This window comes from Peromyscus californicus, unplaced genomic scaffold (genome assembly GCF_007827085.1).
Source record: "Peromyscus californicus insignis strain IS unplaced genomic scaffold, ASM782708v3 Scaffold_12__1_contigs__length_115047231, whole genome shotgun sequence".
Taxonomy (NCBI): Eukaryota; Metazoa; Chordata; class Mammalia; order Rodentia; family Cricetidae; genus Peromyscus; species Peromyscus californicus.
In genome coordinates, this window is record NW_026294413.1 from 79,694,133 (window position 1) to 79,718,422 (window position 24,290).

The 24,290-nt window shown below is 36.0% G+C and overlaps 1 protein-coding gene and 1 non-coding gene across 6 annotated transcripts in view; both read right to left on the reverse strand.

The window, feature by feature from the left end:
• The window catches only part of Ppp3cb (protein phosphatase 3 catalytic subunit beta), a 47,693-nt gene that overhangs the window by 20,472 nt on the left and 2,931 nt on the right, over positions 1–24,290 (reverse strand). For 4 of the 5 annotated variants that reach the window (XM_052733518.1, XM_052733517.1, XM_052733514.1 and 1 more), the window contains exons 2-9: positions 13,595–13,795; positions 12,834–12,958; positions 9,554–9,665; positions 5,598–5,743; positions 4,943–5,082; positions 4,761–4,838; positions 4,562–4,656; positions 1,383–1,508 (exon numbers count right to left, since the gene is read on the reverse strand). In XM_052733518.1, coding sequence (XP_052589478.1) covers positions 1,383–1,508; positions 4,562–4,656; positions 4,761–4,838; positions 4,943–5,082; positions 5,598–5,743; positions 9,554–9,665; positions 12,834–12,958; positions 13,595–13,795 — 1,023 coding nt within the window. The remainder of the gene's footprint in view (positions 1–1,382; positions 1,509–4,561; positions 4,657–4,760; positions 4,839–4,942; positions 5,083–5,597; positions 5,744–9,553; positions 9,666–12,833; positions 12,959–13,594; positions 13,796–24,290) is intronic. The other variant, XM_052733515.1, reaches the window with a different exon arrangement.
• On the reverse strand, positions 5,257–5,318 carry LOC128108081 (U7 small nuclear RNA). Its single transcript, XR_008217297.1, has one exon. It is a non-coding gene; the product is annotated as a U7 small nuclear RNA (small nuclear RNA).

Consider the following 24,290-nt stretch of genomic DNA (forward strand, 5'->3'; position numbering starts at 1 on the left):
TATAAATTATTAAATTCACTTATGGGCTGTGATCTGTCTACTTACACATTCATAGCAGAAACATTAGCTATTATGAAATAGTACACAGAGGTATAAGATAACTAAATTAGAACCCACAAAATGACCATTTTCCTCTTTACTTTATCCTTTTGATGCCTATACTCTACCCTCACGATCTTATATTCAAGTAGTTGAGCTGCAATCTAGCCTAGAGACAACACAGTGAGAGAGATGATTTCTTAAATTCCCTTTAGTTTGATGATGTTATGACTGAACTATTTCTCATAGCCCCAAGATAGAAGGCTGTAAGTGTAATGCATCCCTTCCACCTAAGCCTTTAACTAGTCCTCTTCTCAAATGCTAAAATGAGTAATTCTATCTCCATATAAACGTAACGTAAGACCTACTGGGTAAATGAAGAGTAGAGGCATTCTGCAGAAACTCTAACATACAGTGTCATTAATTCTAAATTTTAGAACCAAAAATTGCCTTGGCAGAGGTGACATATCACAGAGAAAGGAACATTTTGTAACATGGAAGAGGTGTGAAAAAACAGAGGGGGTATAGAACAAAATGTTTTATAATTCTATCTGTATTCTCAGATTGTCAATTTGCCACATATGAAATCTGATGCACTGCCTTGTTTTTTTTTTTTTTAAAAAAAAAAAGGAGAAAAAAGAAAACAAAGAAAGAAGAATGAACACTAACATGGAAAAAAAGGCAACAAAATCCTAATTCTACACAACTAGGAAAAAAAAAACACCTCTTAAACAGCATTTATTTTCTTTTTAAAAGCCTAATGGTTATTTCTCAAAGGTAAAAGTTCTAATGGCTATGTCTCAACATTTGTCAGAAAGCATTATTACTAAAAATATATTCGTATTTTTTATATAGGAGAATATTAGATTTAATAGTTAGATAGAACCTGGATTTTTCTACTTCTCTTAGAATACAGATGCACTATAAAATAGCTAACATTGCCAAAATGAAGGCTATTAAATTCTCCAATAAACTGCTGTGATAAATGGTGTTAGAATATGCAGGAAGTGTCCATTCCAAAGCAAAGCTAACCCTCCATAAAAGATTTAGGCTTAAAACAAAACGAAAGAAAATCCAACAGCTGAAGACAACATCAGGCTATTTATAAATCCTCTCCTAGTCCCCCAGACATCCTCACATGGGGGCTGTAAACATCAAACCAAAATATCTTTGAGGCTGTCATATCCACACCCACAGACACAAGTAGAGCTGTAAGCACAGTGGAGCCAGGTTTCAGTTTCCTCTAGCAAGTATGTGTCTATGATAGTAAACTGGAGTAAATGCAAAAGTAGTAAAATAATTATTTTGCAAAAACAAAAACCAAAACAAAACAAAAATCATACCTTTTTCACCAACAAATGGTAAAGACCATGTGAAGACATCCATAAAATTGGGCAACCAGTAAGGATGAGGAGAACAATTAAACTGTCGAATATTCATCACATTATTTTCATACTTTAGTACAGCAGCTGCAAGGTAAGTTGAATATCAATAGAGCAAACTGTCTTGAGGCTAAAGAGCATCAAACACATAAAGCACAGTATCTGCCTAAGATAGAGGGACGAACAGAATATGGGCTTGGTAGGAGGAGACCAGAATGAAGTTTTTGCCATAACACACATTATTTTTCTTTTGTAGACAGGATCTCACTGGATAGTCCTGGCTGGCCTGGAATTCACTATGTAGACCAGGTCAGCCTTGAACTCAGAGTTCAGCTTGCCTCTGCCTCCTGGGTGTTAATATTAAAAGTCTGTACCACCATGCCCCATTTAAAATATATAAAAATACCAAGTGTTTACTCATTATTAATGAAATTTTCAGATTCTTTCCAGAATGCTTATTTTACTTTACAATCCAATGATAAACATGCACTTTAATAAATCCAAAATTGTGAAAATCAATTTTTAGGGGAAACACAGAATGGCAATGGGCAATTTTCTAGTTTTTTTTTTTTTAATCTCACAAAGTTGAGGAATTAGAGAAGATCCTTTTAACTACAAGCAAGCTAATAAGAACAGCGAAATTCAACAAGGCAAACAATTAAAAATCCCCACCAATTTAGATATTATAACTGTACAAGTGTTTCTTTCACTTAGTATATGAAATCAGGTGAAACTACTTCAAAGATATATTTTATTCATTTAGCAAGAAAAATATCTATTCAAATAACCAGAAGAAAAAAAATATAACTAAATAATCCAAGGAGACATATTCACCTCAATTTTAGATATCTTTTTTTCTTTTCTTTTTTTTTTTTTTTTTTCCAGAGCTGAGGACCGAACCCAGGGCACTTGCTAGCACTTGCTAGGCAAGAGCTCTACCACTGAGTTAAATCCCCAACTCCTTAGATATCTTTCTAATGTCCCAATATAATCATAAACCATAACCAACTTAAATTTCAGGTACTGGTTATACTATTTTCTGGAACATGGAATTAGAAGGGCTAGATTCAAGCCTAAAGTACAGCATGCATTAGCTATGCAACTCATGATCATTTAACTAGTCTGTTCATTTATAAAATGGAACCGAAACATCCACCCTGTCTATCTTAAAAGTTTAAGATCAGAGAATGTATTCCACATGAAACTGTTAAAAAAGTATAAAATATATTATTTTTGGCTGTGAGCCTAGCCTTTTAATAGATAGCTGAGTCATCTCTCTACCCATAAAATATTTTACAAACATAATGTAATTTTTTTTCAACTCAGAAATGAAGGTTTACTTTGGCTGGTTTACTCAAAAGTAAAAAAGGTTTACTTCTGAGGTTGTAGTTCATGATTAATTTGCTGGTGCTTTGATCTCAGATGGTATCTTATATTATGGTGAGGAAACATGAACACAGAGACCTGTTCACCTTATGACCTGGTGGATTATCTCTTCTCCCTTTTATTTTAATGAAAAGCACTGAAATGAAGATGTTAAATCCAACATCTGAAATTCTGGCTAGCCTAGAACCAAAAGCAACCTTGCTCTGTGTTACCCATTAATTCAATAGGTATGCTTTCCCCCTTATACAACTCAATGTTGAAGAAAAATATTTTAATGGCAGCCTCAAAAATTGTGGGCTGATACCAACCTTTCAGACTTTTTATTTAAAGGAGAAAAATAAAAATCTAGAAAATTGCCTTATGGGTGGGAAAGAAATATCACAAATATGCTCATTCTATATAAACACTCAAATCATAAGCATCAATTATGCACAAATCAAAACTACTAAGACATTTGATTCTGACAGAGCAGACTCAGTAGTTTAAAAAAATTTAAAAAAACTGATTTCCTAGCCTCCTAAGTTCAACTTCCTAAGGACAGGCACCAAGGTAGCAGTTAACTGAATATTAACTACTCGCTCCTTTTACATTAAGAGAAAACACAGCTGAAGAGTGAGGGTAACTGGCCGACAGATGCAACAATCAATTCTGTTCTTGATAAACTTAGGAATGTTACTTTTCAAAATGAAGCCATATTTCATTAGGTATCTATATATTCCTACAGCATATTCTATATCAAAATGCTCTAGTATGCTGTTTAATCCCAGATAAAGTCTAATCTTTTAACTGTCATCTACTGCCATCAAAAACTCCTCTTTCAAACGGTGACCCACATTTAGCAATGACCTCATTATCTTTCTAAATGTACTTTTTAACTTCTTTAACTTTCTGTTTTTTTTCTCCTGGCACATCTACTCTAGTCTGCCTCTGAAGCTATAAAATAGTCAACTGAAGTCTAGACATGTCGAGACAGAATAGAAGCTGGCCTCTAAATTTTCTCCTCTGAATATGTGAACTATGTAAAACCCTATCTCATCTTCCATGTCCCTGGAACATATTTAACTAGAATATAAGCCTGAAGCATTCTCAATCAGTAAGCAAGGTTCAGAATAAAGTGAAATCCAATCTTTATAGTCAGATCAAATTAGGAGCAAAGGAGGGAAATGGATGCCACTGGAATCAAAGGTAAAGAAGAAGGGTATAAAACAAAGGCTAAAGGTAAATAAAAGGAAGAGAAGGATATCTCTAAATGTAGACCACAGGGGATTATTTTTTTAAAAAGGTTCAAATAAAATCTTGAGCACGTAATTTAAGACTACTGGGACAAAAGAAAATTTTAAAAATTAAAAAAAGAAGAAGAAAACATGTACTCATGAACATAAAACAAACAACATGATAAAGTAAACAAGTAGACACTGCAAATAAACAAAATGGTGATAGCAGCAACTCTAGACAAACACAAAAACATTCTCTCAGTTATAAGGGAAGATTTAAGGGAGGGGACTTAAGAAAATCATCTGTGGATGTGCTTAACTCTGAGCACTTTTACAAATGGCTTTATGAGCAACAAGTTGTAGAGCAGGTTGCAGACAACTTGGCTGCACATTTTCGATTTTTTTTCTCTCCCCTCCCTTATATCTTAGTTTTTTATGAGACTTGGACAATTTCAAACAGTGCCCCCTATTATTTTTTAAAGTAAGTTAAAAGGCTAAGTTGTCTATACAGGTTTTTTTTTTTTATCAACAACATCTTACCTTTATTATTGTAGACATCTAAGTAATTAGGTGCCGAAAAAATTGTTATTAATGAAGGGAACCCTGTAGTTTGACTTTTTCTGTACATTCTATAGCTGCAAAACAAATAGCTTAATATGCATCGTAAAGCATCAATCATGATTACTAAGTATGATTTGTATTAAAGTGTAAATTTGGGTCAGGGAAACAGAATTCTTACCCTGCATCTTGAGCTTCATGAGCTCTAATAATCGATAACAAATTATTGTTTTGCAAAAATTCACACACTGCTGGATAGCTGTAGGGGGAAAAGAATAAATTAAGTAAAACAATTCTTTTTGTATGAAGCATAAACTATGTTACATAATTAAAATGTGATAAGTCTTGGACATTTTTCCTTACTTATAAAAATAAGAACATCCTCGAACCGTATTATGACTAAAATGTTCTTGTGATTTTTCATTTCCAAAGTCTTCAGAAGGATCAGACCATAGCAAGTCACACATTGGTCCAAATGCAGGTGGCTCTTTAAATCTATCTAACTGTGAAATAAAAGACACAAAGAAGAAATACTTCAAGTGAAGACAGAATGTATATAAGAAAGGGATAGCAACTTGAATACAGTCTGTACTATATTGTTTTAAATGATCAAGAGGTATTTCCTTGAAATTAGTCTATTAACCAGTACATTAATTTTTTTTATTTTTTTATTTTTTAGGGGTTTTCCGACGGAAGCCAGAAAACCTGCTAGACAAATTCTAAAAGAGTTGTAACACTAAGTACATTAATTTTTATCATTACCTAATCTTACCAGTGAAAATAAATCTGATGCTAAATTTGATGCTTTTAAAAACTTCTAGCTAGGCAGTGGTGGTGCATGCTTTTAATCCCAGGACTCAGAAGGCAGAGGCAGGCGGATCTCTGAGTTCAAGGCCATCCTGGTCTACAAAGAGAGTTCCCTATCTTAAAAAACGGAAAAAAAAAAAAACAACAAAAAACCCTCTCTAATAAAAAATTCTGTGAACAGGAACAAACTTCAGAGGTTGGTTATACTCACTCTCCTAATATCATCCAGTGTGTGTATTTCTGGTGAAAGTCCACCATGAACACAAAGAAATTGTTGGTTTAGAAGTGCAGCAAGGGGCAAGCTGTCAAAAGCTTCCATACAAGCTTCATAGACTCTTTCGGAATACTTAATTTTACCTAGAAAAAGAAAAAGATTAGCATTTGAAAATTCTTGGTTATTTTAAATTTGTTTTTACATTTATTCAGATATATATATATATGTGCATATATGAAGAGTAAAGAGCAACTTATAAGATTCAGTTCTTTCCTTCCAAAACATGGTTTTGGGTGATTGAACTCATATTATCAGGTTTGGTCCCAAGTGCTTTATCTGCTGAGCCATCTCACAGGCATAATTATTCCTAAAATATGTACCAATACTGGATTTTTATTTCTTATCCTCTTCATAATATTTTATAGTTTTTTTTCTTTTTTAGTGAGTTTTGAACAGCTAGTTTCAATTATTAAAGGGAAATATTCTAAACTGACCAAGGAAAGAAACTGTAACACAGCAAACACCTAAGTGGAGTCAGAAGTCGAGACTGGGTGAAAAAGCAACAACAAATCAGCGAAAATGAATTTACGGCACAAGGTAACTTCTGTATCATGAATACAGTGGTGGGTAATACTATGCAATTGTTAAAATTCACAGAACTACAACACCATGAAGAATGAAGTTTACTATACATAGATTTTTTTTAAGCCTCTTCCATCCTAAGATTCAACAAAAATTAGCAAAGTTATCAGCCTCACAAAGATAAATATTTATTCTCTCTAAATTTATTTTGGATATGTAGTAGACCATCCCAAAATATTATTAAAAACAAGTAAATGAAATTTCTAAAAACAGTTCAACTTTGAACTTCCATAGGACTAGTAAAAAAAAAAAAAAAAAATTAAAGGGGCTGGAAAGATGGCTCAGCAGTTAAGAGCACTGACTGCTCTTCCAGAGGACCCAGGTTCAATTCCCAACACCCACATGGCAGCTCACAACTGTCTGTAACTCCAGTTCCAGGGACCCAACATCCATGGCAAAATACCAATGCACATAAAATATTTTTTTAAAAAAATTAAAACTGGAGCTGGAGAGATGGCTCAGTGGTTAAGAGCACTGGCTGTTCTTCTAGAGGTCATGAGTTCAATTCCCAGCAACCACATGGTGGCTCACAACCATCTGTAATGGTATCTGGCGCCCTCTTCTGGCATGCAGACAGAACACTGTATACATAATAAATAAACCTTTAAAAAAAATTAAAACTGTACTTTGGGATTAAAGTTTTAACACTAACTTAATTCTAATACTAAATAATCCTAAAATTATTATTACAGCAAGACCACCACATCATCACAATGAAATTTAAAGTTCACCCACTTAAACTGGATGAGTACCAGGTTCCTCTTATCTAAATGAAGGCTTAAAATAGGCAATGAAGCAGGAAGCCAATCAGAAACACATGAAAGACAAAACTCCATCAAATCAAACTATCATTTACTTTTAAGGAAATATGCACATTCCTGAGTTCAATACGCTTTTAAATTTCTAGATGTTTTAAGTGACATTTTTGATGGATATTTGATAGTTACCTTAAAAAAAAATAAAGCTTAGTTCTCCGCCCCCCTTTATTTATTTCTGACTTCAAGATAGGAGTCTATCTTACCCACAGGGTGTCCCGGCTGAGAGCTACTACTAGAGAGGTCTTATGGTCTTACTGCCTGGGTCTAAATGTGGGAAAATATGCACATGCGGTCTGGAGAGATGGCTCAGCCACTAAGAAAGGCTAAGCTCACAAACAAAAATATAAAATATGCACATGCATGGGAGTAGGGAAGATTATTAAAACCACAATCTTTAGTTAACAAACAAACATAAGAAAACTCCTGGGGCTAGGGATATGGCTCAGCAACTCTGAGTGCTTCTTGCTCTTCCAAAGGACTGGAGTCTGAGTCTCACCACCCACGCTCACAACTGCCTTTAATTGCTCCAGGGATTTCCGATGCCTCTGGCCTTCACAGGCACTGACACTCACCAATTCCCAGAGATATACATACACATATACATAATTATAAATGAATCTAAAAAGAGAAAAATCCCTATACATCTAGCACCCAGGGACTCTTAACTGATAGATCAATTGTTTAGTAATGTGGTTTAATAAAACTTTTAATTTGAACTCTTAAATCAACATGCATTTTCCATATTTCATCTTATGTTTGAATGCCTCATTCTTGAAGTTAGATGGCTGTATTCTATGCTTCTCCTTGTCTCTATGTCTCTACTTATTCTTTCTCTTTTTTTTCCCTTTTTATTTTCTCTCTTTTTTTTTAAAGACAGGGTCTCAATATGCACCCCTGGAAATTACTATATAGACCACACTGGCCTCAAACACAGAGAGATCCGCCTACCTCTGCCTCTTGAGAGCTAAGATTAAAGACATGTGCCGCCATGCCCAGGTAGTTCTAAAATTACAATCAGTTCTCTGTATTAGTGGGATCTTCATCTGTAGATTAAGTCAACCTTGGGTCAAAATTATTCAGAAAAAAAATGCCTTCACAATAAACACATGACTTATTTGTTCGCTTTTAGTATTTCCTAAACAATACAATTAACCTTAGTCATATTCACAGCATTTATGCATATTAGGCATTAAAGACAGTCTATGAGAGGATATAAACAAGTTATAAGCAAATACTATAAATTTTTATGAGACTTATGCATATATAGATTTTTGTATTTGTAAGGGGTCCCTCTAACATCATAGAATTAAACTATTTTTAGAACTTAATTCAAAGACTTAATATGGTTGCAGATATTAATTAAACAAGTTTAAAGTGTGAAAAAGGCCAACATCTAGTGGCTGATAGATTATTATTGCTTTATTTGAAAGAAAAAAGGAATAAATACTGTAGGTTAAGAATTTTAATTCACGGGCGGTGGTGGCGCACGCCTTTAATCCCAGCACTCGGGAGGCAGAGACAGGCGGATCTCCGTGAGTTCGAGGCCAGCCTGGGCTACCAAGTGAGTTCCAGGAAAGGCGCAAAGCTACACAGAGAAACCCTGTCTCGTAAAACCAAAAAAAAAAAAAAAAAAAAGAATTTTAATTCAGGTCTGGAGAGGTGGCTCAGTGGTTAAGTGCATTTGTTCTTCCAAAGGACCTGAGTTCAATTTCCAGCACCCACACAAAACGACTCACAACCATCTGTAACTCCAGCTCCAGAGGGATCTGATGCCTCTGGCCTCCATATATACCACGACACATGTACACATACATACCCAAACACACACACATAATTTAAAACACTAAAAATAAACTTAAAAAATACTGAGTTCATTAACAGTATGTTTGAAATGGTCTATAATGATGACAAGATAAATGTATGTTTTTTGGGATGCCTCAAAATGGAGACATAGAAGTCTGTAGAGGAGGACTGGAGAAATGGCTCAGAGATTAAGAGCACTGGCTGTTCTTGCAGAAGACCAGAGTTAGATTCCAATCACCCACATGGCAACTCATAACCATCTGAAATTCAGATTCCAGGGGATCTTCTGAACTCCAGGCACATGTGGTGCACATACATACACGCAGGCAAAACACTCATACACATAAAATAAGAATAAATAATTTTTTGATAAAAATCTGTCATGGAACAATACCACCACTCCCCTTGGTCTTTGTTAACTATATATAGCTTTATAAATACATAAAATTATTACACCACTTTTAAGACATTCAAAAAATTATGAAAAAAAATCCAAACTGTTCTTAGGTACATCCATAAAACTTAACCGGAAATAAACTTGAAGTCTTTAACAATTCTTCTCAGAAATGTACATGTGTGGTCATGGAATCTGTTCTTATGCACTCCAATGTCACCCTTCATATCTCTTACTACCAATGCCGTCCAAAAGAACACCAAGGAATTAAAAACACTTCTCCTGAAGGTACTCACATTCCTGCTTAAAGGTAAAATATTCAGTAAGGTGTCTGCATTCATGGTTGCCTCTCAGAAGGAATAATGTGCTTGGGTATAGAATCTTCAAGACCCATAAATACAGGACACACTGCAAAAGAAAATGTTTCCATTGAATTTTTCTTATATTTTATTTAACTACATTGATCTTTGCTTCTTTTCTTTTAACTATATTAACCTTACAAATTCTGACTCTTTATTATTGCTTTATTCCTTAATAAACATAAACTTTATGAAATCAGACTTTGTTGTATTACTGCTTCTGACTCTCCTAGAAAAGTATCTAGCAAATAGAAGAGCAATGAATACTTGAATTAATGAATCAACCTACTTAATTACTTAAACTTAAGATTTACAGATTTTTTAACATAGCTTAGCAAAATGGCTTCCTCCTTAATAATTAAAAAAAAAAAAAGCAGCTAACTGTTATAGAATACCTACAATGTGCTGAGCAACAGAGTACCTAACAATTTTTCTCACACAAAAAAATGTTTGTTTTATTCCTCAAACAACACTATGATGTATGTAATAGATCTCCACTTTATCTTAGCCAAAAGGTCAAAAAGCAATTATCATATTACCTCTATTTTATATATAAGGAAACTAAATCAGTAAGCTAAGTAACTTGTTCAAAATTACAAAGCTCCAAAGGAATAAATACAGGTTTTGATCCTGTCATCTTAAGCATTATGCCACACTGCCTAACACAAGTGCCAAAAGTTCTATGTTTGCTTTGTTTACAAACGTTTCCTTACATTAGGCAGGTGTTTATTATCTAATCCAGTGGTTCTCAACCTATGGGTTGTGACCCCTTTGGGGGTCGAATGATCCTTTCACAGGAGTAGCCTAAGACCATCAGAAAACACAGGTATTTACATTACAATTCATAACAGTAACAAAATTACAGTTATGAAGTGGCAACAAAAATAACATCGCTGGGGTCACTACAACATGAAGAACTGTATTAAAGGGTGGCAGCATTAGGAAGGTTGAGAACCACTGATCTAATCCAATTCAAAGAAAGTGAAATTTTTATAACAAAAACACTGAAATAAACTGCATTTTGCATACAAGCGTTTCTCTACATTTAACATAAAAAAACTAACATTTTATATATTATTTTAAGAAGAAAGGACTATTTCATGTAGAACAAATATGGTTTATACAATCATATAAAACAAAACATTAGAGCAAGGAGTGGTGGCACATGCCTTTAATCCCAGCACTCGGGAGGCAGGTGGGTCTAAGTTCAAGGCCAGCCTAGTCTACAGAGTGAGTTCTAGGACAACCAGGGCTGTTACACAGAGAAACCCTGTCTGGAAAAACCAAAAAAAAAAAAAAAAAGAAAAAAGAAAAGAAAAATTATTTTAACCAAGTACATTGAAATGCATAACTATTCAGACCTTCATTTTATTGAGGGGAAAAAAAGGTAATAAAGCCAAAAAGACATCTACTAAAAATAAACTGTTCTTAGTTTTGATTCTTTATCTTCTTTTCTGTAACAGTATTATTAACTAACTAAGCTACAAAACAGTCTTTTTTTTTTCTTTTTTTTTTTTTTTTTTGGTTTTTCGAGACAGGGTTTCTCTGTGTAGCTTTGTGCCTTTCCTGGAACTCACTTGGTAGTCCAGGCTGGCCTCGAACTCACAGAGATCCGCCTGGCTCTGCCTCCCGAGTGCTGGGATTAAAGGCGTGCGCCACCACCGCCCGGCTTCTTTTTCTTTTTTAAGACAGGGTTTCTCTATGTAGCTTTGCACCTTTCCTGGAACTTGCTCTGTAGACCAGGCTGGTCTCGAACTCACAGAGATCTGCCTGCCTCTGGCCTCCCGAGTGCTGCTACAAAACATTACATGAGTACATATACACCAACATGCTCACTAACAACTAAGTTTTACTTTACTGATTTTATCAATTACACTAAATTCTTTGTTAGGCAGGACCATTTTCTAATTTTTCTTAAAGCAAAGATTAAAGGGTTTGATAATGAAAATATGAGTGGGAAGAAGAGCCTAGGATAATAAAATTCTCTAGGGAAGGAATAGACACAGTCCCAAAGTCCTTATCGAGAAGTACAGCATACTGAGAACACCTTAAAAGTGGATACATGCAACACTAAGTAGAGTGGAAATTTGCTGGGGAAGAAGGCCTCAGTATTAGGACAGGGGATTAAAAGCACAAGCTTAGAGTCAGACCGCTTGACTGTGGCACTTACTAACTGTCTATCTTTGGTCAAGTTAATTTAACTTCAAACCTTAGGTTCTTCATCTACTGAATGGATAAATAATAGTACTTACCTCATAACAATGTTGTGAGGACTAAATTAACCAGTATCTGTTAATGCTTAAACCTGGTTGGGATATATTAAATGTGTAACATAAATTATATACTGACAGAGCTTTCACTAAACAAGTCTACCTACAAATCTGTCCTATAGAAATAAATAGGGTAAATACACAGAAATATAGGACTACAATGTTCCAGTAAGACATCACTTGCAATGAAAAAACTTGGGAATCATAAGTGTCTAACAAGAAGTTATGGCTTGTTTATTCAATGGAAGGCAATACAGTTATTAAAATGACTCTGTAGGTTTGTATTTACCAATGTGTAAAATATCACAGTGTACAGATATGTGAAGACAAGATAGAAAATGTTTTAATATGGTTCCATTTTTCATTTAAATAAAGAAGATATATGTGTCAGAAAACACAGGCTGCTCTATATTTTTCCATACTTTATACAATCAAAAGGAAAAGAAGCAAAAAGAATCATTGAATTAAGTGACAAACAATAGGTCATTTTAATGCCTCTTAAGTTTAAAAAAATATGATTTCAGATATTCTTGAGTCATAATAGCATCACGATGAGATAGATCTACAGTTTAAGCAATAAAAGCATAATATAATAACTAGTTTTAAGGAAAATGTAATTTTTCTCATGGTTTAATGCCCTTAGTGGCAAGAGAGGTAAAGAAATGACTATCATTAGCTCTTAAGCCATGAGATACAAAGACAATAAAGATTTCAGTCTGCTCATCATTTCCAGGGGGAAAAAACAGTAATTATAAGAAATGATACAAAGAAAACTAATTAAATGGTCTGAAAAAGGAATAAATAATAGCTTTTCCTACAAATTTCAGAATATACAGAGGTATTAAAAAGAACCCAATACAAGTATTTTTAGGAACTTATTGTACTAGGATTAATAGAAATAATCTATATTAACAATAGTAAATTAAATGACAGTATATGATTATTACCTCTATACTAAAATAACCTCTGTCCACATAATCACCAAGAAAAAGGTATCGTGTATTAGCAGGTGATCCTCCTACTTCAAAAAGTTTCATCAGATCAAAAAATTGGCCATGGATGTCACCACACACTGAAACAAGAAGATTATCAGATATGAAAAAAAGCCTCTGAATTAACAAATATTACTAAAACTCTAACTGCTGTAACATGAGATAGTATAAATGCTATCAAGAAATATCTGAAGAGTGGTCTAAGAAGAGTCACCATAGGGATGATATCTAACCAAGTGCTCATGTGCTCAAGATCTAAAACAAGATGTAACAGAAGTAAACAAGATTTGTCAGTAACGAATTTTTCATCTAAATTTATAAAGCTCCTCTTTTAGAAGCTAAGGAAGCACTTCACGGGATGACAAGATTCTAATGCTGGCAATAAAACCCCCATTTCAGCTCAGTACTTTTCAACGACCTTCAAATGATCACATTAGGATGCCGATTGATAGATCAAGGTATTTGCCACTAGTAATTAAGAGCAAAGTAAGTATTGAATCAAACTGAAGTACGGCCAATACAACTGATGAAACCTTCATATTAGACTAGCTTCATGTACACATATTAAAAACAAAAACCTAAACTACAGAAAATCTAAAATCAAGACAAAGTCCATATAATATTAATCAGTATATGATATGACTGAAAAGGAAATAGGTTTATCTCCAATCAACTAAATACTGGTTAAATAATATCCAAAACACAAGTAAGTTTACCTGTAATTGGAGCTTCTACTTCTATCATGGTTTTCTCCCGCCGCAGTATGGCAGCGCCCTCATTGATAATTCTAAGTGCAATTTCTTCATCTACCCGACCTTCTTTTACCAGGTGATTCTTCAGAATATCAACCCTGGGTATCCCATCCATATCAAATACTTCTTCAGATGTCAATCGATGAGTTGGGGGAAAAGGGACAGCTGCATTTTTTTTTTTAAAAATGAACACAACATAAGTAACAATATATTAACAAAGAAACTAATAATTGGATTTAGATAAAATCAAAAATAAATTTTTAAAATAGATTTGAAAAGGTTTTCTTCTTCATTTAGTGGATAGAAGTGTTAATTTAAACAATTTTTTTCTAAAAGAGTAATCAAATAACATTGCTCTCTATGTGTGGTTGAGATGAAATCCAAGTCCTCCTACATGTTAGCTCAGTGTGCGCATATATATATTTTTTTCTTTCTTTCTTTTTTATTTTTTATTTATTTATTTATTTATTTTTAAGGGTCTCACTATATAGCTCTGGCTCTCCTGGAACTATGTAGACCAGGCTGGTCATGAACCCAGAGAGATGCGCCTGCCTCTACCTCCCAAGTGCTGGGATTACAGGTGTTCCTCCAAACCCAGCTTCCACAGCTCTTATTAAGCTACACAGGTCTAGAATCTAGTATATCTGCAGTCAGCCTAGGCTACTGAAGCTTGTCTCAAAAATAAAAAAGTAAGCAGGCAAACAAGTTTAAATGAAGGAAGCTACCTAAACTATGTGAGACCTAGGCTCAGTGGTATAGTGCTTGCTTCACAAGTGCAAGGCATTACAGTCAATCTCTAGTATGGAGAAGGGGAGAAATAATAAGCTATATACAAATAACATGTTCTATGCCGGGCAGTGGTGGCGCACGCCTTTAATCCCAGCACTCGGGAGGCAGAGCCAGGCGGATCTCTGTGAGTTCGAGGCCAGCCTGGGCTACAAAGTGAGTTCCAGAAAAGGTGCAAAACTATACAGAGAAACCCTGTCTCGAAAACCAAACAAACAAACAAACATGTTCTTTGTTGAAAATAGAGAATTGAATTATTTGAAAAAAATTTCAAGATAACTAAAATTTTTTTCTTTACTACAAAACACTTTCAGTCAGAACTAATTACAATGCATATTCAAATTATAAAATATACTTATTACTACATAAGTCTGAATAGAAACAAACTGCAAATATAAGGTAATCTTCCATGCTATTTTTTTTTTTTTGGTTTTTCGAGACAGGGTTTCTCTGTGTAGCTTTGCGCCTTTCCTGGAACTCACTTAGTAGTCCAGGCTGGCCTCGAACTCACAGAGATCCGCCTGGCTCTGCCTCCAGAGTGCTGGGATTAAAGGCGTGCGCCACCACTGCCCGGCCCATGCTATTTTTAAAACAAATATTACAGTATGTGTATGTGTCTACATCAGCAGTTCTCAAGCTGTGGGTTATGACCCTTTCACAGGCGTCACCTAAGACCATTGGAAAACAAGTTTTTTACATTATGATTCATAACAGTAGCAAAATTACAGTTATGAAGTAGCAACAAAAGTAATTTTAATATTTATTTATGTATATAAGTGCTCTGTTGACTTTTTGCCGGAAGAGGGCATCAGATCCCACTATAGATGGTTGTAAGCCACCATGTGGGTGCTGGTAATTGAACCCAGGTCCTCTGAAGTGCAGCCAGTGCTCTTAACCACTAAGTCATCTCTCTAGCCCAAGAAAAGTAATTTTATGGTCGGGGGTCAAAACATGAGGAACTGTATTAAGGGGTTACAGCATTAGATTGGTTGAGAACTATTGGTCTGCATGATATATGTGAGTGTATGTGCCACAATGTGTGTGTGGTGGTCAGAAGACAAATTTGTAGGGTTGGTTTTTTACTTCCATCTTACATGGATTCCAGGATCAAATTCAGGTTGCCAGGGTTGGGCAGCAAGTACCTTTACCTTTGCCAGTCCATCTTCCATGTTCTTAAAACAAACATACAATGTTTTCTGATCAACTTTAATATGATCTTTTAGGGATATAGATAAAACCAAAGCCAAATGCTTACCTATGTAATTTAACTTACTGTATTGCCCACTTAGGTTTCGGGGAAGGGATTCAGGTCCTCAAGCACTGTACTGAGCCACTTGCCTAAACCTACAGAGTACTATTTTTAAAATCCAAGCATCAATATTCTATTTCAGATTGGCTTCACTATTATATAAAATTGAAATTTTTATTTATTTTGTGTGAGTATTCTGTCTGCATGTAGGTATGTGAACCACATGTGTGTATGTATTATGTATATGTACCATATGCATGACTGGTGTTCTCAGAAGTCAGAAGAGGGCATCTGATCCTCTGGAACTGGAGTGATGAATGGCTGTGAGCCACCATGTGGGTGTTGGCAACTGAACCCAGGCCCTCTGTAAGAGCATCAATTGCTCTTAACCACTGTGCTGATATCTATCCATCCCTAAAATTCAAATTATTTATTTTATCATGATATAGAGGTCCTTCATGACTGAATACCCACCTATATTTTACCCCCATCTTTTACCACTACCTCATATTCTGAACATATTCTATGTTTCAGACATTAACTTACTTTTATTTCTTAAATTACATTAATTTAAAACTTTTGTTGGGGAATATTATTATTATTATTATTATTATTATTATTATTATTATTATTTGGTTTTTTTGAGACAGGGTTTCTCTGTGTAGTCTTGGCTGTCCTGGAACTCACCCTGTAGATCAGGCTGGCCTCGAACTCAGAGATCCACCTGACTCTGCCTCCCGAGAGCTGGGATTAAAGGTCTGTACCACCACCACCCCGTGGGGAATTTTATTTTAAGGTGTGTTACTTTTGTTTGTGTTGTATTTGTTTAACTCTGTGAAGACGTGTTACTGTGCCTGTCTAAAACACCTGATAGTCTAATAAAGAGCTGAACGGCCAATAGCAAGGCAGGAGAAAGGACAGGCAGGGCTGGCAGGCAGAGAAAACATATAGAAGGAGAAATCTGGGAGAGGAGAGATCTAGGAACAAGAGGAGGTGGAAGACATCAGGGGCCAGGCATCCAGTCACACAACTAGCAACAGAGTAAGAAAGAAAGGTATACAAAAATAAAGTAAGGTAAAAGCCCAGAGGCAAAAGACAGATGGATTAAATATACATTAAGAAAAGCTGGCAAGAAACAAGCCAAGCTAAGGCCAGGCATTTATAACTAAGAATCAGTCTGTGTGTGTGATTTACTTGGGAGCTGAGTGGCAGGCCCCCAAAAGAGTAGAAAAAAAAACAAACAACTACACTATTTTAGTCAGGTATGGTAGTGCAGAGAACAGGGTTCAGGAGACAGAAGTAGGTATATCTCTATGAGTTTGAGGCCAGCCTGGTCTATACAGCAAGATCCAAGCCAGCCAAGCTATATGGTGACAACCTGTTCAATAGACAGACAGACAGATGATAGATTGATTTACTTTGCATGTCATGTTGTTTTGGGTATACAATCTCACCTTATGTTGGGGGAATTGAGACAAGGTTTCACACTAGCTCAGATTCACCTGGAATTCACTATGCCCATGCTGAACTTAACTTCTACAATCTCTCACTTTAGCCCCCAACCCCCACGGACAGATAATAAGATGTTTCATGCAGGAACCACCACACCCAGTTACCCCTGGCCTTTAAATCTCATTTAGTGTTTCATTCTTGGAAACTTTTATGACATTCCTATCCTACATTAACAGTACCCTTTCTTTCTTTATTTATTTTGGTTTTTTTTGTTTTTTGTTTTTTTTTGGTTTTGGTTTTTCAAGACAGGGTTTCTCTGTGTAGCTTTGTGCCTTTCCTGGAACTCACTCTGTAGCCCAGGCTGGCCTCGAACTCACAGAGATCCGCCTGCCTCTGCCTCCTGTGTGCTGGGATTAAAGGCGTGCGCCACCACCGCCCGGCTGTACCCTTTATTTTTTGGGCCAAAAAACACAGGACATGGCATATACTTATATTACAACTTTGCATCATTAAATGCCTGTCTTCTTTACCAGCTTATGAGTGCCTTGAAAGTAAAGGGGCTAGGTCATTCGTCTCTGTATCTCAAATGATCCACAATATACAGTTTATTCAATTGTTAGTATATAGTAGTTTCTAAAATACTCATACATCTTAAGACCAATTTATGTAGCAATGCCAATGTATTTATGATTTAGTCTGTAAAGTGCTTTCCAATACCCAGTTCAACATCATTTTCAGATACGTCTTGTGTGATCAGATAGATTTCACCTCCATTTCATCAATGAGGTAACAGGCTCAGAGATGTTAAGCAGCTTCTCAAGGTGCAGAGCCATAGTTCAAATTAGGTCTAAATGATCCTCGAGGATCATCTGTCTTTATATCAACATAGTGGTAAGTTTCATTTGACCTAAGGGATCATCAAAAGGCTCCTCAGACAGAAATACTGGTGCACACCTGCTATGCTAGCACTCAGGAGGTAAAAGCAGGAGGAACAACAATTCAAGGCCAGCCTGAGCTCAGAGAGATTCTACCTCAAAAACGAAACCAAACCACACAATAGGTTCTTCATCAGTCTGATGTAAAACTATGGAGTAGCCACATGACCTAAGGAAAGATTCAGTAAGCACAATAACATTATTTTCAAATTTTCAAAGCATCCCATGGATCTCCTTAATTGTGGTTGTTACTTAAGTATCCCTTCATCAAATTTTATTTCCTTCTTTGCTATTTTTGTCATGGTATTACACTCAGATTTAAATTTTTATGGATTCCCCCCTTTTCTGGATTTTAGACTTTTTGAAAAGATTTATTATTTTTATATATTTTTAATTATTTTAGATTGTTTTATCTGCAAGTATGTGTGTGTGCCATGTGTATGCTTGGTGCCCACGGAGGTCAGAAAGGGTGTCATATTCCCTGGAACTTGAGTTCTGGATGGATGTTAGCCACTAGGTGGGTGCTAGGAACTGAATGAGTCTTCTGCAAAAGCAATAAGTAACAAGTGTTCTTAACCACTGAGCCATCTCTCTAGCCATATTTTTATAAGTGTGGACCTGAGTATATGTATGTGCACATGTGTGCAGGTGACCTTGGAGGCCAGAAAAAGGCACCAGAACCACCAGAACTGGAGTGACAGATGGTTGTTAAGCCATTAGATTTGGGTGCAGAGAACCTTAAGATCTTTCTCAATGTGACCATTCTCAATCTTTAACAAATAACTCCAATCTGTACTTTCAACTATAACTGTTCAATTGAATCAATCCCCAAAACAAATTTAATCTTATTATCCCTTAGATAGCGTTGTTTATCTGTTTCATTCCCATTCTCCATCATTTATCCAATATATATCTACCTCCTACCATTATTAAGCATAATCAGACCTTTTTTTTTTTTTTTCTTTCCCTTAATTGATGCTTTGGTCATCCATCTCTTGAACTACTTTACTAACAGAACTAAACCTAATTAAAGCTTCTACCTCTTTTAATAATTTATTCCACACAACCTCATCAGTTAGCTTTCAAAACCATAACAGATCACTATTCCACTTTAAAATCTTCAAAAACAGTAACAGTGATGGCTACCATTGATTCAGTACTGTCCACATGCCAGGCCAGGCACTACAGCACATACTTTACATGCACTATCTTCATTAATCTGCCAGAAACTCTATAATAAGACCATATTAACACTAGCTTAGATGAGAAAACTAAGTCTTAGAATGTTAAGAACTTGTCTACATGAAGTTATTCAGTGGTAGAGGTAGTTTTCAATACCAGGAAGTCTGATTCTATCTAGTCTGCATTCTTAATCATCCAGAGGCTAGCCTGCTGTTACAAGCTTCATTTCAGCTTTTTACCTTGGAACACAAAAGGTCCCTTTCCAACTTTATCTGCCATTCCTTGCCAAGCACCTTACATATTACTGTCATGCATTTTTAAACTCTGTACCTTTCTGTTTGTTTTCTGTATTCCATTCCTACTCATCTTTCAAGGAGTACCTCTAAACATTATTCTTAGTGATGCTTTCATTATGCTTAGTGATGTTTTAAATTGAGATTGTTGTCATTTCCCTTTATCATTCTAATAGCACTTTGTTCCTAACTCAAGATGTTTATTTAAATTGTCATCCCCACTTTACTAGCCACACACAGACTATCTTACTTAATATCTTTTATTTTAAAACAGGGTCTCATGTATCACAGGCTGGCCTCAAATTCAACATGTAGCCAAAGATGTCCTTGAACTTCTGATACTACCGACTCAACTTCCCAAATACTAAAGATTACAAGGATGTGTCACTATGCCTGATTTATGTGGTACTGGTGATGAAACTTGGGGCTTCCTGCATGCTAGGCAAGCACACTACCAATGGAGTTAAATTCTCCAATTCCTAGGAAAATACCTGTACAAAGCATGTATACAATGAACACTGCACATGCAAACAACCCTACCTTTTTATTTCAATCCTACCCATCCTTTAATGTCGTAGAATATTATTTTAAGATGTCATTTGTTTATGCTGTGGAACATTTGTTTAATGATGAAAAGATGTGTTTCATTCTTTTACGTTGCATTTGTTTAACTGTTTAGCTGTGTTACTGTGCCTGTCTAAAACACCTGATGGTCTAATAAAGAGCTGAACGGCCAACAGCAAGGCAGGGAAAGGATAGATGGGGCTGGCAGGCAGAGAGAATAAATATGAGGAGAAATCTGGGAGGAAAAGAAGGAGGTGCAAGAGAACAAGAAGAAGACACCAGGGGCAGCCACACAGCCAACCACGGAATAAGAGTGAAAGTAAGATTTACAGAAGTAACAAAAAGAAAAAGCCCAGAAACAAAAGGTATATGGGATAAATTAAAGTTAAGAAAAGCTGGCCAAAAGAAAACAAGCCAAACTAAGGCCAGGCATTTATAATTAAGAATAAGCCTCTGTGTGTGATTTATTTGGGAGTTGGGTGATGGGCCCCCAAAAGACCAAAGAGCCAAAAGAGTAAAAGAACAAACAATATATCAAGATTTTTCTCTTATTAATATATATCTATCTCCCATAAAAAGAGTGTAGTGACACACACTTTTAATTCCAGCACTGGGGAGGTAGAAGCAGACAGATGATCTGGGTTCAAGGCCAACCTGGTCTTTGAAGGCTACATAATAGACCCTGTCTTAAAAAAAAAAAAGCCCTAGCCGGGCAGTGGTGACACACACCTTTAATCCCAGCACTCGGGAGGTAGAGCCAGGCAGATCTCTGTGGGTTCAAGGCCAGCCTGGTCTACAGAGTGAGATCCAGGACAGGCACCAAAATGTCTGTCTTAAAAGACAAAAAAAACCCAACAACAACAACAAAAAAAAGAGTCCTGCCAGGCCAGGCATTACTACATCCTTTGAACTAAAACAACTTGCCAGTTTTGCAATAAATATTAACCACATCCATACTCAAAGAAATTTATTAACTTTTTATGAGTACTTATTTTCCCAAGGATCAAGACTTTACCTCTTACACTGCCACTATCTCCCTACATACAAGAAGGGAGATAGTTCAAGAAAGGAGATAGTTCCTGTATAGCAGGAACTTAACAGTTACTACTTTATAACTGTTTGCTTGTTTGTTTTTCGAGACAGGGTTTCTCTGTGTAGTCCTGGCTGTCCTGGAACTCTGTAGACCAGCTGGCCTTGAACTCAAGAGACTCGCCTGCCTCTGCCTCCCTAAGTGCTAAGATAAAAGGTGTGCACCACCACCACCACCACCACCACCACCACCACCACCACCACCACCACCACCACCACCACCACCACCACCCAGCTTATAACTTTGATGTCCTAAAATAAATTTTATGTACAATCAATCAACTATCAATTTGTTCAATTATTTCATCTGTGAATATAAATTAACATTGTTATGATGAAGTCATATGATTGACACTAAAACACATCCTATTTAATACATCAAAGTTCTTTTCACCAAACTTCCCCTTACAAGTCTTGCTTATTCATTCAATAGCTCTGGTTTTCAGCTCTCTACTAAGCAGCTGAATTTCCTTCTTGGCATTTTCCTTCTAAAATAACTTGCGACCATAGTCCTTTCTCTTCTCTTTTAAACACAAACATACATTATGGTCTCTGTTCCTTGGCTTTCTGTAGGACACATGGTACTAAAAATTTACCTTACTATGGTTAAAATTTTAACAGGTAAAAAGAAGAAAAATCATTTTAAGGCGTTATCATTATACACAGGTCTACAAGATACTTTGTGAAAACTAACATTCAAACTGCTTTTTTTAAAAAAGATTGATTTATTTATTATGTATACAGTGTTTTGTTTGCATGTATCCCTGCAGGCCAGAAGAGGGAGCCAGATCTCATTACAGATGGTTGTGAGCCCCTCAAACTGCTTTTAAAATATGAAATAAAAATACTTGTGGACAACACTAAAATTGTTATGTGATTCCCAAGTATGTATTAATCATTTGCAAATCTCTGGTGAAAATTGAACAATTCTAATAAAACTAAGGTATTGGAAATAGTCTGGTAAATGAGCTCTGATTCATAAGTAGAGGAACCTAAATGAATAAGGCTGCCCATTAAAAATAAATAAATTTAAGGGGGCTGGAGAGATGGCTCAGTGGTTAAGAGCACTGTCTGTTCTTCCAGAGGTCCTGAGTTCAATTCCCAGCAACCACATGGTGGCTCACAACCATCTGTAATGAGATCTGGTGCCCTCTTCTGGCCTGTAGTCATAAATGCTGTATACATAATAAATAAATCTTAAAAAATAAATAAATAAATAAATTTAAAACAAAGTACACTCTTCAGCATTTTGGTTCAATCTGAAAATGTGATAATTTATAATTAATAAAACCTAGTAAATTGGAGTGAAATGTTGAATGTAAAAAACAATTGTTACCAGGCATGGCAGTGTACGCATGCACTCCCATCACTTAGAGAAATGAAAGCAGGAAGGTTAAGTACAAGGCCACTCTCGGCTAAATAACTGACTTGGAGGTCAGCCTCTGGGCTACCTAAGAATCAAAAGGGAGCTGTGTGAAATGCCTAAGCAGGTCCAGACCCTTATCGTCAGACATAACTTGAGTTGAACTGCTAGGATCCGTATGGTAGAATAAGAGAATTGACACCCACGAGTGCCATGGTGTTTTTGCCACTCACACCCCAAACTTACGAAGTATAGTCATTTTTTTTTTAAAAAAACAAAATGAGCCAGGAAGTGGTGGCACAGACCTTTACTCACAGCACTTGGTAGGCAGAGACAGGCAGATCTGTTAGTTCAAGGATAGTCTGGTCTAGAAAACAAGTTCAAGGACAGCCCGGATGTTACACAAAGAAACCTTTTCTCAAAAAAAAAAAAAAAAAAAAAAAAGGAAAAAAAAACCATATAATAGGATCTAGTCAGTGACATTTTAGCTTTAAGTTTATTTAGCAAAATATGCACAATTTAGTGAGGAAAAGTAACTGGACAAATTAGGTTAAGTAAATCTATGGGGAGCGGAAGAAAGGAATACTCCTAAATCAGGATTTTACGTTTCAATTACACATTTTACTAATGTGGCAATAAGGTACATATGAACAGTTGCATTTTTCCTAGTTTGTTTCCATTTTCTTTTTTGTTAAGCCTACATTCTATTAGATATATTTCATTTATTTATTGTGCGTGCGTGCGTGCGTGCGTGCGTGCGTGCGTGTGTGTGTGTGTGTGTGTGTGTGTGTGTGTGTGTGTAGGTCAGAGAACAACTTTCCAGAGGCACTGGTTCTCTGCTTCTACCATGTGGGTCCCATGGATTAAATTAACTTTGGTTGTCAGGCTTGGCAGCAAGCACCTTTACCCACTAAGCCATCTCATAAACCTGTTTGCTTCCATTTTCTTTCTTTTTTAAAGGTTTATTTATTTATTATGTATACAGTGTTCTGTTTGCATGTATCCCTGCAGGCCAGAAGAGGGCGCCAGATCTCATTACAGATGGTTGTGAGCCACCATGTGGGTGCTGGGAATTGAACTCGGGACCTCTGGAAGAGTAACCAGTACTCTTAACTACTAAGCCATCTCTCCAGCCTGTTTCCATTTTCTTAACTGAAATATATACAAAAAATAGTAACAGAAGCTTCAGGAACAAATTGGGATTTATTTAACATCCCCCCACCTGCCTCCCTCTGGAGCTGAGGACCAAACCCAGGTGAGTTAAATCCCCAACCCCAATATTTTGTTTTGTTTGGGGGATTTTTTTGTTTTTGTTTGTTTGTTTGTTTGTTTCTTGTTTTTTCGAGACAGGGTTTCTCTGCATAGTTTTGGTGCCTGTCCTGGATCTTGCTCTGTAGACCAGGATGGCCTCAAACTTACAGAGATCTGCCTGAGTGCTGGGATCAAAGGCGTGCGCCACCAGCCACCACCCGTATTTTGGGGATTTTTGAAACACAGTCTCACTATGTGGGCATGGCTGATCTTGAACTAGTGATCCTTTTTTCTCAGCCTCCCAAGTACCGGGATTAAGAACATACGCCATTGTGACTAACCACATCAGGTTTTTGTTTTGTTTTGTTTTTTGTTTAAATGGTTCATTTTTATTTTTAGTTATGTATATGCATGGTGTGTCTGTGTGGGAGTATAAGCAAATGAATGCAGCTTCCCACAGAGGCCAGAAGAGGGCATCAGATCTTCTGAAATTGGA